We start from the raw sequence: 15,438 nt of genomic DNA, 5'->3' as shown, positions 1-15,438 counted from the left end.
ACAAGAGTAACACTAATAACTTTTTTTTTAATGATAAATATAATATTAAAAATGAGAAGGACAAGAAAAAATTCACAATATATAAAACTCGAGAGGATATCAGGGGTATGCACATCCACAATATATAAAACTCGAGAGGATAAAATTTTCTTTCATTTTTTGGGTTCAAACATTGTTAAACATTATAAGGAATTAAATGTGCAATGGTTGTTACTTGTCTCACAAGTTACGCAGTTAGTTTAATTGTTTTTCTATTTGCTGTTAGGATTAGTTGGCTTAACCACATCTTGTAGTTAGTTATGATGTGTTATGATGTATTCAATGTGTACAAGTAGCTACTCATATTTGTATAAAAAATTCCTTTCTCCTTCTCCTCTTGTTTTGAGTTCGGTGGGAGTGATAGGTTTGGGGGAGTTGGTCCCCATTGAAGGTGGTTGTATTCTCTTTGCAAGCCCTCCTTGGCCGACTACCTACATGTGGGAATTTGATTCGAAGACGGATAATAATCGATGGGGAGGCCTCTTCTTGTGTGTTTTGTGTTGGAGTTATAGAGAATCGGAAAATCATTTATTCTCTTCTTCTGCCATGGCTTGGTTGGTGTGGTCCATGGTTCATCGATGGTTTGGTTTGACATTCGTATTGCCGGAATCCATCTCTTCTCTACTTGAAGGCTTCTAGATTGGCTATCGGAAAAAGAAGAATGGCTTCAAGGGTGTCTTGTTGGTGTGGCATGCCGTTATTTGGGTTCTTTGGAGGTCGAGTAACAAAAGGATTTTTTCAGGAACAATTGTAGAACTTTCGAAATTTTTGTTAGGATATATGTTTCTTGAAAGTGGTTATTGTCTAAAAAGGTTAACTCACCATACCTTTTTTATGAATGGTGTGTTAATCCGTCCGATTGTTTAGCTAGATAGCTTTGGGTGGTATAGCACTAGATAGTCCAAATGAGTTTTAACTTTGTTGATTTTGTTTTGGGTTGAGTACTACATGCTTGTCTTACAGTGATTAGTCGAGTACCTCTTGTACTTTTTCCTTTTGTTATATATATAATATTGTTCGCCGTTCAAAAAAAAAAAGTGGATCAGAGCTTGTATCGTTCATTGTTACAGTTAGATTGTTAATGATAATTTTCTCTCTTTCACGCCAATATGTTGTTGTCTTGCCTCGTGCCTATTGCGCCTATCATCAGTTTCTAGGTTTTTGGCCTATCTCAATGCTCATCAATGGAGTTTCAGCTCTACATTTCACAAATATTGGTCAAATTTTCTATTAAGAGGTGAACAAAATTCGGTACCCTAAAAAAATGTATATATGATCAAACCTCAACCACTTTTGTGAAAGAGAAAAAAAAAAAAAAAAAACTTAACAACTTGCTTAAGGTAGCCACTCACTATCTCTATTATTTATGTCCTTAAGAAGATATATATAAATAAAAGAGAATTCGCTTTTTATTTTTCTTTTTCCATTAAAAGGAAATTACAAATGATTAAGAATGTTTTAGTACAATATTTTAAATTCAAAAAATTCCCCTACATGCAACAAGCAACGAAAATAGAAACATGAACTTGTTGTGTTTTAAAGATTATTAACAACTTATCAAACTAGGTTACTTTATATGGACCAATGTTTGTGTCCTCATTAGTTAAATTAAAATCTTATATAAATCAAAACATTTATCAATCATCTAATATAATTAACCATCATATTTAAGTTGCCGTCAAGATTAGTCTCCTCACTAACTAAAATCAGAGAAAACAAAAACCATACAAGAAAAGGACAAATGAGCTACAAAAATAAAGGATGAAATAGAAAAGTCTTCTTTAACCTTTATTCTTGTCTTTAAAAAGCAAAACATAACTATATAATGTAAGCTTGATAATCAAAAGCACTTTCTAATTGTATATATTATTTCACGTCATTAGCATCGTCACTCACACACCTATTTTTCTACCATTCAAAATTGGGTAAATTAAACTACTATTTTTATCTTCAAAATTATAATTTGTTGTCACATTAATCCTTAAATATATTAAAATTATAAATAAATTCATAAATATATATTTTATTTAGTAATTTTGATTATCAAATATATTTTTAGCTAGTCAATTTTTGTTAATCAATTAGTGTGGTAGCAGGCAATGCCATCAGATTTGTTCCGTCTATTTTCAATTTTTTTTCACATCATTTTGGAGCTGGTCTTTACATATGAAGGGTCTTACCCTGATTTGGCATGTTGTGGGTGGAGTGCAGCTTTGCTCCATTTACAAAGGCTTCATATACCCTTGTTCATTGAACGAATGAGTGAGATGTGGCAAAAATAAATCAAATAGTTGAGATTAAAATAAATCAACGTGTGAAGATGAAAGTGCAGCGACACAACGAAGTGGTTTGAAGGAGAAAGAATGCTGCTTTGACGCACCTTATAGTTCGTCAAAGCAGCATTCTTTCTCCTTCAAACCACTTCGTTGTGTCGCTGCACTTTCATCTTTACACGTTGTGTTTATACTAAAATTTATTTTATGAACTAATTATTAAGTGTATGTTTGGTTTCAATTCTGGAGCATCCAGAATTGATTCTGGACGTGTAGAATTGATTCTGACTTGTTTGGTTTCTCAAAAGTAGAATTGATTCTGCCTCCAGAATTGATTCTACTTGAAGCTAGAAATCGTAGCTTCTGATTCTAGAATTGATTTTTACACTCAAATTTTTTGTTCAACTCACTTTTTCATGAATATATCCAAACATAAACCACTTCAGCTTAAAATCAATTTTGGCCAGAATCAATTTTACAGAATCAATTCTGCCAAAATCAATTCTCTCCGCCGCAGAACCAAACACACGCTAATACTGACTGAGAGTGAGAAAAATGAGGATGAAGAAACTGGAAGCAATGCAAGACCGTATTCACCAAAACAATACTCTCCGACAATGTGTTGTGTTTGTTACTAGTTTGGTTTATTCAATTAGTAGTGGCTTGTATTTAAATGTCCTGCTATTCGGACTACTTTTTTTGTGGAGATGGCAACGACAGACTGTAAGGTTCAACGTGATGGAAAGACGTCGAGGTGGTGTGTGGCAGTTTGTGGAGAATAATAGTGGAAGGACACCACCGTTATGATGGGCGGAGAGGGGCGGGACCGACGATAGGATGCAGAGGAGGTGAGGATCTAATGACGCCATGAAACAAGAGGAAGAAGAAGACATGACGCGTTTCTTTTTCTATTCCTTATTTCTTTTCTTTTTTTATAATTTAAACGAATACTAATTATAAGTTTTAATCTCAATCATCCCATTTATTCTTTCCACGTACATGTCACTCATATGTGTAATAAACAGGGGTAAATGAAACCTTTGTTAATGGAGCAAAGTTGTACTCCTACGAGTGTGAGGTATTTGATGCCTTGCAATGATGTTATCTTCTCTGAAGAGCGTTTCTCTCCCAGAGCTTTATGGTTTTTTCGTGTCGTTTTATATTATTCTTTTTGTTTAGTTGTAGTTGTTTTCGTTGTATTTTTTCTTACCCTTTTTAAGACGTCATTTCAATTAGTTTTTGATTTCTTTGTAATGGACATAAATATTCCTTGTACTTCAATTTTCTTCCGGTTAATATATTGATTTTGCCATTCAAAAAAACTAATACAAACTAAGCTAACAATGGAGAAGCAACAAAATTATAGACATAAATTTTCGATTATTACACATCATTATTGGTTGAAACATGATCGAATAATTTCAATTTCAAATTATGTATTTCAATTTTGAAAAATATAGAAATCTACCTTAAAATTTGTGGCATATTTAATCTCAATCAAACGATCAATAATGTACTTACCATATGAATTCATAGAATTGTCGACCAAAGACGATCCGAATTTCATGTCTAGAGTTGTCAAAAACAATCCACATTATAGAATTCTAAAAATGAAAAATCTCATAATATAAATTAATTGTCAAATCAAAATTGATAAATGTCACCCACATTATAAATGTACTAAAAATTACACATATATATAATAAAATATATATTAGCCCCCTTGAAAGAAAAATTGCCAAAGGACCCCATTTAAAGGTTAAATAACAAAACTACTATATATGCAATAATTCAAATAAAAAATAAAATAAAATAAAAGAAAAGAAAAAAGAAAAGAAATCACACACTAGAAAGAAAAAAAAAAGGTAGGTAACATTCTGAACAGTAGTTTCAAGACCACAATGAAAGTAGCGTGTTTTCTGGGTCATGCATTGATATCATATTCAAGTAACTATTGTCTTCATTATCATCATAAATGCTTTGATACCACAAATGAGAATAATCAATCGGGTCAAAAAACACAAACTCACTATCTGGGTCGGGTCCAAGTGTTGGCAACTCAACAATCTCCCCGAGATCTTCAGGCGTCGATGAAGATGAAGACGAAGACGAAGACGAAGACGAAGATGAAGACGAAGACGATGGTGCTGGTGACTGTGGAGGAGCAACCATGGAAGCGGCTTTAGCCGCGGCTGCTTGAACATCTCTTGGTGAGCTGGAAACTGGTCGAGGAAGTGAAGCTGATAGTTCGGGGAAGTTAAGGATTGCTGATGTTCCTTTAATTGTTAGTGCAGCTGCGTCATGTGCACGCGCTGCCATTTCGGCTGTTGCGAATGTTCCAAGCCAGATTCGGTTTTTTTTCCGAGGTTCTCGGATTTCGGATACCCATTTTCCCCAACTTCGCATTCTAACTCCTCTATAAACTGGATGCTTAGTGTTATTGTTGTTGTTTTCTCTTTCTCTTTTTTTTCCTTTTTTTTCTTCTTCACTAGAACATGTCAATGATTGTGGTGGTGATGATGATGAAGGTGAAGATGAAAAGGATGAAGTATTAGCATCAACCATTGTGTTTTTTTGTTGATTTTAAGGAACAAAGTACTATGTTGTTTTTTGTTTGATTTTGTGTTGGTGTTTGAATGTTTAGAGAGAGGGGGTGTAGTTAGTAATGATAATGAGATGAAGTGTGTGTTTAGTGTATTATGAGGGAGGGAAAATTATGTAGTTAAGAATTAGGAGAGGGTAGTAGTAAGTTGTGTGAGATGAGATGAGTGGAAAAGGGAAGAAGGGGAATGAGGTTTTAAGTAGAGGGATGGAGAGAAGAGAAAGGGGGTATGGAAAATGGAAGGAAAGAAAAACGTGGGGTTGAATATGAATGTTAAGGACCCCTCAAGAAAGACCCACACGAATGGCACTCCTTTCTAAACCACATCATGAAGTTGGAGCTAGGTGGTTGTTTAGTGTGTAGTGAGATTTATCATATCAATATCATATATGAGGTTGTTGGTGCTACATATATCAGAAATTTTAATGATATTAGTTGTCTATAATATTCTTTTAAATAATATCTATAATATTCTTTTAAAATACAAATTATGAACAAGTTATTAGATTTGGTCTAATAATGAGGAGTTTGAGTAGTATGTTAGAGATTATAGGTTCGATCATTAGCTTTATCTTAAACCATCAGTTTCATATGAGTCACATTTTTATTTTTAGTTGTTTTAGTGAAATAAAATAAGTTATTATTTACTTTTAGAAATGAAGATCATCATTAACTTGTGCTAGTACTTTCAACCAACAATTTATATCGTCATTTTTTTTTCACCACCAGTTTAATCTGATTCGGATGTCAGTTTTGAAATCAAGTGGTTCCAGCCCGCTCATATATCGTTAAAATTTTAAATATTTTTTAAGTACACATAATAGATCACTTGTTAATGTGATTCTATTATATATGACATATAGATAATAGCATAAAGTTCATACATGCACAAGTGGTAAAGCATGTGCAATTTCTTCTAATAATTTGATAAACTTTGTTAGAAGCTTCCTACTAATAAATTTTATTTTATTTTTTAAATTTGGGAAGTGAAATTAAAGTGAAAATAATTATTATTGTACCACTATTTTTTAGGAGATTTGAACCTGCCATATTAAAATTTTACAAGACTAAAACTGTTTTCGAGGTTATTTTACTCATAATTTTGTTTTGCAATTTGGTTTCGAGTCCTGTGTTGGACTAGCTAGGTTGTGCTTGGTGTATTCGGCAGTTTAACATTTGGATTAATCTACTGAATGCTTAAAAACTATTTCAAATGGTAAGAAATTTGAATTCCTCAAATAGTCAGAAGTTTAATATATGTCACTTGTATATGAAGAAAATTTAGTTAGTTACGATAAAAAATTTGTACCCATAACTTATAATAACCCAAAAATAAATAAATTATGTGACACTCTTGACATAGTTTAATGATGATTTTTTATTTTGCTGAAAATAAATGACTTTTTGTATATATTTATTTTATAATTGTTATAAAAAATTGGAAAAAACTTATAGGTGTTGATAAAATCTTTTTGGTGTTTATTCTTTAAGAGCATGAGATGAGATGGAATACATGGAGGTGACGAAGGAGGAAGGAAGATGGTGACATTTCTTTTGGTTAAGATAGCCTTACGTTTTAATATAAAAAAAGAAAAAAAGATTGGCTTAAGTTTTTTTTTTATTTATATCTATTTAGTTTTTCTCTTACACTGTTTTTTAGAGTATTTTCAGATGTAATTATGTATTTATTTTGGAGAATTGAGGTGTATTGAAACTTTGAGATGATTGAAGGTAGTTCATGTATTGTAATAATTTTTACGTAGTATTATTTATTGGTTGTCATTAGACAACACAGTCGTGATTTTTTTCTTCTTCCGATTTGTTATTTCCACGTGATATTTTCGTGTTTCTATATTGTATTATATATTTAATTTTTCTATGTCTAATTTTCCCATTAGAGTCCGACATTGAATGACAAATGGCTTGAAGATAAGTTAATAGGTCGATTTTGTAGAGTTTGATTAGATCCAACCTAAAATTTTAAAATGGTAGTAGGGTCGCTCCAAGATCTGTTAAACCATTAATTATCATGTTTCTGCTATCGAACTACCCATTATTTATATTCACCGTCAAATTCAATTGTGCTAAGTGTTGGAGTGTATTAAAAATCTCACTTTAAATGAGATATTATATGAAAATATATTTATAAATAGAATGTAAATTTTCCTCTCTTTCTGTTTCTCAGTCGTCTGCCTCCTTCTAACTCCAGTTTATTCTTTTTCTTCATCCACCAAAGAGGCAGGGACGGATCTAGGATTTTTTTTTTTGTGTGGCCAAAATTTATTAGCTTAATTTAAAAAATTTAAATGACAATGTTAAATTCAAGTATGAAAGATATACTTTATCCGTCTCAAATTTGTGGTCATTTTAGAATTTCGCACATAATATTATCCGTCTCACCACTAAATAAATGTACTTCTCTTTTATTTATCATTTTTTGACATGATATGTATTTAAATATGACTTTTTAAAATGACAACAATTCAAGATAAAAGTAATGAAAATTATGACCCAAAAATCAAATATTTTGTGTTTTTTTTTTCTTTCTAAATGAACCTTTTTTTAAAAATACCGACGAAATAATCATTCAAAAATAAAAAAAAAATCTTAACGGTATAGATCAAAATTGAGTGTATGATAATTTTTTAAGGATTAAAAATTAAGTAAAGACTAAATTTAAATTGTCACTATTTTATAGAGACCAAAAACATATTTAACTCTTTTTTTTTGTCTAGAAGCCCAATAGTTAGAAATTTCATCTTAAACGTGAATAAATGGAGTGTTCGGGGTTCAAAACCCCAACTCCTGAATAATTTATGTTGTCTCAACCAACTGAGTTAAACTCACAGAGACAAAATATATTTAACTCTATACACATATAGACCTAATATATGAGTGTGTGTATAAAAAAATTTCAAAATTTTGGTGTGGCCATGGCCACACTTGGCCTTCAAGTAGATTCGTCCCCGCAAAGAGGGGTGATTTTTGGGTCAATTTTTGACCCGAAATAACTCAGCTAAGTTTTTTTTTCTCTTTCATTTAAATAAGTGATTTTCACATATTTGTTTGTTTTGATTTCCCGACTGTGTATTTTGTTGTCCCGCCTTTGTGCGGTGCCCGTCTTTGTGTGATGTTTATTTATTTCAGGTTGAAGAATTAAGTCCGATCTAGTGCTGATTCAATCAATGTCGACTTTGGTGTCATCAACGCTTCAGATCCGGGGACATGAATATTTCTGACACTTCAATATAGTCGTATTTAAATTTGTAGGCATATGCAATTTGCCGTTTTATACTATTAACATGAATACTGTAAGATTGTTCGCATATTTAACCTTTTTGTTTTTGGCGACTTTGAATTTGTATTGCATCGATGTAGTCTATCAATTTAAATGAATAAATATCGTTTATTTTAAGTAAAAAAAAAATAGAGTGTAATGATGTTATAAAATTAAATTAGACTCAACTAAAAATCCTAGAGTTGATGCTTTAAAATGTTTTTATTAGAGTATAAATATATATATATATATATATATATATATATATATATATATATATATATGGGGGCTGCTAATTTAGACCCAGTTGGGTCTAAATTAGCAAGGTGCACCTTTTGAGTTGGACAAAAATACCCATTTTTTAATTTTTTGGAAGAATAGAGCAACAGGGGCATTTCTGTAATTTTATGCAACAGTACACGCGCCCCCACTTCTTTTTCCCCCCCCCAGGACACGTGGCAGCTTCTCATTTGACAAAAATCACGCGCGTGCAGGACACGCGCCGACAGGTGCGCGTGGTGGACAGGATTCCGCGGAGAGAGAAACCTTTTTGAAAAAGGCAGACACGTGTCACGCTATTATTGGGTCTGCGTGATTTTTTTCATTTTATACTTTAAACTCGATTATTTCGTCGTAAATTAATTTTTTATTTTTTAATTTTTATACCAAAATTCATAATTTTTTTTTCTCTACAAATAGAGACTTGGTTCGTTTGATTTGGACACCGAAAAAAAAACGCGATTTTTCACTACTTTAAACTCGATTATTTCGTCGTAAATTAATTTTTTATTTTTTATTTTTTATACCAAAATTCATAATTTTTTTTTCTCTACAAATAGAGACTTGGTTCGTTTGATTTGGACACAGAAAAAAAAACCCAATTTTTCACTACCTTAATCTCATCAAATAACTAATAATCAACTTACTGAAACCATTCTACCAGCAAAATGGTTTCAGATTACAACTCTCTGAAACCATTGTACCAGATAAATGGTTTCAGAAGCAAACACAATTAATAAATTACTCACTGAAACCATTCTACCAGTAAAATGGTTTCAGAATACAACTATGTGCAACCATTCTACAAGCTAAATGGTTTCAGAAGCAAATAACTAATAATCAACTTACTGAAACCATTCTACCAGCAAAATGGTTTCAGATTACAACTCTGAAACCATTGTACCAGATAAATGGTTTCAGAAGCAAACACAATTAATAAATTACTCACTGAAACCATTCTACCAGTAAAATGGTTTCAGAATACAACTATGTGCAACCATTCTACAAGCTAAATGGTTTCAGAAGCAAATAACTAATAATCAACTTACTGAAACCATTCTACCAGCAAAATGGTTTCAGATTACAACTCTCTGAAACCATTCTACCAGATAAATGGTTTCAGAAGCAAACACAATTAATAAATTACTCACTGAAACCATTCTACCAGTAAAATGGTTTCAGAATACAACTATGTGCAACCATTCTACAAGCTAAATGGTTTCAGAAGCAAATAACTAGTAATCAACTTACTGAAACCATTCTACCAGCAAAATGGTTTCAGATTACAACTCTCTGAAACCATTCTACCATATAAATGGTTTCAGAAGGATTTCGGTGTCCAAATCAAACGAACCAAGTCTCTATTTGTAGGAAAAAAAAAATTATGAATTTTGGTATAAAAAATAAAAAATAAAAAATTAATTTACGACGAAATAATCGAGTTTAAAGTAGTGAAAAATCGCGTTTTTTTTTCGGTGTCCAAATCAAACGAACCAAGTCTCTATTTGTAGAGAAAAAAAAATTATGAATTTTGGTATAAAAAATAAAAAATAAAAAATTAATTTACGACGAAATAATCGAGTTTAAAGTAGTGAAAAATCGCGTTTTTTTTTCGGTGTCCAAATCAAACGAACCAAGTCTCTATTTGTAGAGAAAAAAAAATTATGAATTTTGGTATAAAAATTAAAAAATAAAAAATTAATTTACGACGAAATAATCGAGTTTAAAGCATAAAATGGAAAAAAATCAGGCAGACCCAGTCATATGCTGACACGTGGCTGCCTTTTTCAAAAGTAAAATTTTCTCTCTCCAGCTTATAATCTAGTGTGGCGCAGACATGATGGTAGGATGATCTGGGCTGTCTGATCAATCAGACAGCCTTAATGAGATCACATCTTGGCTGTCTGATGGAAATCAACGGTCTGTAACCATGGTCCTTCCGTACGCGCGCGACACTGGATCCACGTCTATTAATTTTTAAGAAGGTGGGGGCGCGTGTCTTTATTTTTTTTTTTATGTAAAATTACAGAAATGCCCCTGTTGCTCTATTCTTTCAAAAATTAAAAGAATGGGTATTTTGGTCCAACTCAAAAGGTGCACCTTGCTAACTTAGACCTAACTAGGGTCTAAGTTAGAAAACCCCTATATATATATATATATATATATATATATATATATATAATGTTGGTTGGAGGTGGAGAAATAGGAAGGAAGGTGATGAAAATTTCCCTAAATGGTCTCACAAACAAACAGGCTGGCAGATGCAGAGACGGCTCTGGAGATTTTGCAGGATAAAGTATTGTCGAAGAAAGTTCTAGTCTTTACAAGACAATTTACATATCGGTTTATCTAAGATGTGCACAATATTATGCATGTTAAAATAACAAAAAAGAATAATTTTTTATTAAGAGAAATTTATTAAAAAATTATACATTTAATATAAAATATACAAATTTCAATATAAATTTATTATTTTAAACTTCTTAACATGCAAATTTGCACATGATAATAAAACTCTTGACATATAGCTGGTGATCTAGTCCTAGGCTTAATTTGTTTGAGTTTTGTATGATTTATTTTTTGGTTTTGTTTCTATTACTCGTTGTAATATTTTGTAGTCTATCTCGATACGTCTTGTGTCGGGAAGGCTGTTGTGGTTTTATATATCTCATTTTAGCTTCTTCAAAAAAAAAACTCTTGACATATTTATCATTCTCTTTGAGAAATGAGAATGACACTTTAATTTTTCTAGTAGAGATGACATTTTAATTTTTTTTAATAAATAATATAATAAATGTAATAATAATAATAGTAATTTTATTATTATTATTATAATATTTGTCCACGCGAGTTGACTCAATTGGTAAAAAGTTATTTAACTCATACTACAAAATTTCGGATGCAGATTTACTATTATTATAGCCTAACTTCATAGTTTCACACCGTAATTAATCCTAACCATTTATTTGTGATGAAAAACTAAATTAAAATCTTAATTTTATATTATAAAATAATCTCAATCGTCAATTAGGCGTAGTTCAATTGTAACTGCGCCTAATCCAATTCTACAAATATCTTTGTTCAACTTCTAATTAATGCCAACGTAAGTACCTTTTATACTCTAATGAGAGACATAAGAACTCATAAATAATAATGGCTAAACCTAAGTCTAAGCATAAGCAATCCTTTTCTTCTTTTTCTTACAAGGAATATTTGTTTCATTATCAATTTATTATCATAATTAATTGTCCACTTACCTCATTATACCTATCTTACTCTTATTTACTATTGAGTGATTATTCAGTCAGAAGCTCAGTGTGATCGGTTTGAACATTAATTATTCATTTACCTTTTTTCCCTTTTCTTCACCTCACTATAACGTTTTGTGCATGTACATGATTTGGACAGTGGTAATACTATTCTCGTCACATTCTAACTTTTTTTATCTCTGTTCTTTTGGGTACCCATTAAAGATTCTAACACTTTCAATGTGACCAATTTACCCTCATGAGCATTATGCTAGATCACAATTTATGTGGGAAAACTTTGTTCACATTATTTTTTACTACGTGTCAATTTATTGTTAGATCATAAGTGAGACATTTTTTTCTTAAGTGAGAGATTTACAAACACCGCAGTTTGGCAAAATCTACATTTTAATTGTAGCTTTACAAATTTATTATAATTTGTGTTCGAATCATCAAAGATTTTTTTTAAACCCTAGAGTCAATCATACTAATCATCAAGAAATAATGTATAAACTATAAGCGGAAGCATACCTGAGTTTGTCATGCTATAGTTAAATATGGATTGAAGGTCATCGGGTATGTGATCTTCGAACTATAGAATTTCTTATGGACTCCTTGAATCTCCTCTGATGGGGATGAAAGAGAAAACCTAATGAGCCGCCGTTTTTACGTTTTTTCTACAATTGAGGACCAAAACCCCTATTAATAACCTTAGGGTTATTTCTTAGTTTTCAATTACCTTTCATTATATATGTTGGACCAGTTTATACAGGAAAAAACTCTAACATTAAATTAACCCCCACTAAATGATAAGATTAATGCTTTACCAAAAAAAAATGATAAGATTAATGTATTAGTCGATCCTTGAGCATTGAAATCCGCTTGATCTTTTCATTATGCATTGAAGTGAGTTGTGTTGAATAAATTTTGTTCTTTCAAAAAATAAAAACCATATTTATTTCTCTATTTTTACTTTTATGGTGAGTTTTGCAATAAAATTGGTGGATTTTCGTAGATACACAATGAGTTTGACAAAATCACTATAATTCAACATATTTGTAGGCATAAATCAATATTTTAGTTGGGCCATTTTTACATTTGCCAAAATATAAACTTATAACTTATAAGTAAGGCATTTTATGCTTATTTAATCATTTTTTTATAGACTTTTTTAATCATTTTTTATTTGTTGGTTTAGTGGAAATAATTTGATATTAAATCATCATACCCGTGTTCGCACTTGTCGGAAATCATCTTAAATCTCCGATTCCTAGTGCGTTGATTCGAGAAGAGTCTTTTCGATGATCAATTTTCGCTTTTCATTTTAGTGTTTTACGGTGCAAGACAAAACTTGCAACATTTTAACTTGTGATCACAACATTATTGTGTAGTACACATGACTTATGAATTAATACTATATAAGTTTTTTTTTTTTTGACACAATATAAATGTGTTTATTTGGAAGGAAGCCCTTTTTTCGCATAAATTATTTGGGCCTAACACATGCTTGACATCATCGTTTCACTAAAATCAAAGTGTCATCATAATTTTGTTAGAATATTAAATATGCGAATGTTATAATGTTATTTAATTTGTAAACACTGAAGTTCACTATTGGTTTTTATCTTAACTTTTTTATAACGAAGGTTTTTAATCTTCTAAATATATGTTTCATGGTCTTTATATATCTGTCTGTTAAAAATAATATAAAATTATTGATGTGGCTCTATCATAACACCTTAAGCTTTTTGGATAATCGGTTATTTGACAATATCTTGCATCTGAAGCATTTCAAAATTAGGAAGCCAATTAAAATTTTAACTTTAGTTTCCCTCATATGGACCAAATATTTGAATTATAAAAAATAAAAAGTTTCCCTCACATGCAATGTTCCATAAATGGATGAAAGAAATGACTTTCAATCCACACTTCTTTTGTTATCTTTCACTTTATTCTTTAAAGAAATTAACTTATCACACCATGATCTCATATTGACTTCTTGGTAATGTCACACAATTGCTTTCTTATAGGCAAAAAGTATATATAAAAAGCTTAATCACACTTTTAGTCTTATTATTTTATCATAGTGCCTTCATTAATTTTAAGTTAAGTTATTTTTAATCTCCAATTATTATATATATTTTTCAATGTTTTTATCGCCATCTAGCTATGATGTATCTTAAGAGATTCTTTTTGCAACATTTAGAAGAGTGAGTTGCTTTTTAGTTGGTGTATTAGATATGTGTTTGGTTTCGCTATTGGCCATTTCGTAGCTTCTTCCTATATATCGTTTTGGTTTGGGCGTCGTTAGAAGTCCTACATTGGCTAGAGATATGGTAAAGATAGCCTTTATAAGTGTAATGCAAACCTCAACTCTCAAACTCGCTTTTGTGATTGAGTATAGGTCTTCCAAATTCTAATATGGTATCAGAGTCTATCCTAGATCCATTTGTTGTTTGTTGTGGAGACCTCCCATATTTGGGCCACCCGTTGTTGTTGATTTCACGTTCCAGGTTGTTCAGTTCTGGACGTGAAGGGGTATAATGCAAACCTCAACTCTCAAGCTAGCTTTTGTGGTTGAGTATAGGCCTGTATTAGTAAATTCTTATTTATTGAAATAAAATACAATTAAAGCTTATATTTAAATTTAGTGTAAAAAAAAAGCCTATATTTAAAATAAAGTATAAGAGGTACTTCAAGGAAAATACAATGAAGAGATAACAAAAAAAAGGGACAAATGGCGCAAAAAAAAAAAGAAAGAGAGAAACACAAACTCAACGAATTCGAAATATATATATATATATATATATATATATATATATATATAGGGGAACTTTCAAGTAAGAGAAATTTTAAAATGAGAGGGTGAGAACATTAAATAATAACCATTTGATCACAATTAACGGTTTAGATCTTATTTTCATTATGGCGCATATTCAGCCATTTGTATTTTTCATCAAGGGTAGTTTCTTTGCATCTATTCATCTTCTCTCCCACACACTACCACTGATTCTCTATCCCTTTTTTCTTCTTTCTTCTTCTTCTTAGTGACATCAACACACCTTAAAACCAAGTGAAAGAAAAAATAGTGCATTATTCCAAACTATTAACATAAACGATAATTAAAAAATAATAATCTATTTTTAGAAAAATATATATATATATGACAAAAAAACATGACAATTCAATTTGAAGGAAAAATAAATAACTATGATCCATATAAAACAACTGAATTACACTGGAAGTGGTGTTGGGAGAAGGTAGTCCAATCATTCTCATTTCCATGCCTTAAATTCTCATCTATATTCCCTTCTATCAAACAAAAAGGTGTACATCTGAATTAAATTTGATCAACATTCCCCCACATGTACATATAAATTAAATTTCAAGCATAACATAAAAATGTATTTCCACATCACAATGACAATAGCAAAAAATGTTTCCATGAACATAACTCAAATTAATACGGACATTATATATACGAGGCAGGGTATAATCCTGAAATTTCTCAATTATTCACCTTAAAATATGAAATTCAAGTCAATAAACTAATTGACAAAAAAAATAGCAATAAAGAAACCACTGTTTCAAAAATTCGTACTAAGGGTCCGTTTGGCCCAGCTTTTTATTTAAAGTTTATGCAAACAGCTTATGCAATATAAATTAGGTTTTATGCTATTTTATAAGTTCACACTAGTGAAAATTGTAATTTTATAAGTT

General features: G+C 30.8%; 1 protein-coding gene across 1 annotated transcript; it reads right to left on the bottom strand.

The window, feature by feature from the left end:
- Positions 1-3,984: 3,984 nt before the first annotated feature.
- Positions 3,985-5,228, bottom strand: LOC123884777 (dehydration-responsive element-binding protein 3-like). Its single transcript, XM_045933988.1, has 2 exons — positions 4,915-5,228; positions 3,985-4,878 (listed from the first exon to the last, which is right to left on the bottom strand). Exon 2 carries the CDS (start codon positions 4,875-4,877, stop codon positions 4,203-4,205), a length of 675 nt encoding a protein of 224 aa, XP_045789944.1. The 5' UTR covers position 4,878; positions 4,915-5,228; the 3' UTR covers positions 3,985-4,202.
- Positions 5,229-15,438: the final 10,210 nt, after the last annotated feature.

This window comes from Trifolium pratense, linkage group LG5, assembly GCF_020283565.1.
Source record: "Trifolium pratense cultivar HEN17-A07 linkage group LG5, ARS_RC_1.1, whole genome shotgun sequence".
Lineage (NCBI taxonomy): Eukaryota > Viridiplantae > Streptophyta > Magnoliopsida > Fabales > Fabaceae > Trifolium > Trifolium pratense.
The sequence above is the reverse complement of the archived record's forward strand: the minus strand, read 5'-3'. Positions and strand labels throughout refer to the sequence as shown.

Coding starts and splice junctions, on each gene's coding strand:
- LOC123884777 (XM_045933988.1), bottom strand. CDS start 4,877: ATGGTTGATGCTAATACTTCATCCTTTTCATCTTCACCTTCATCATCA.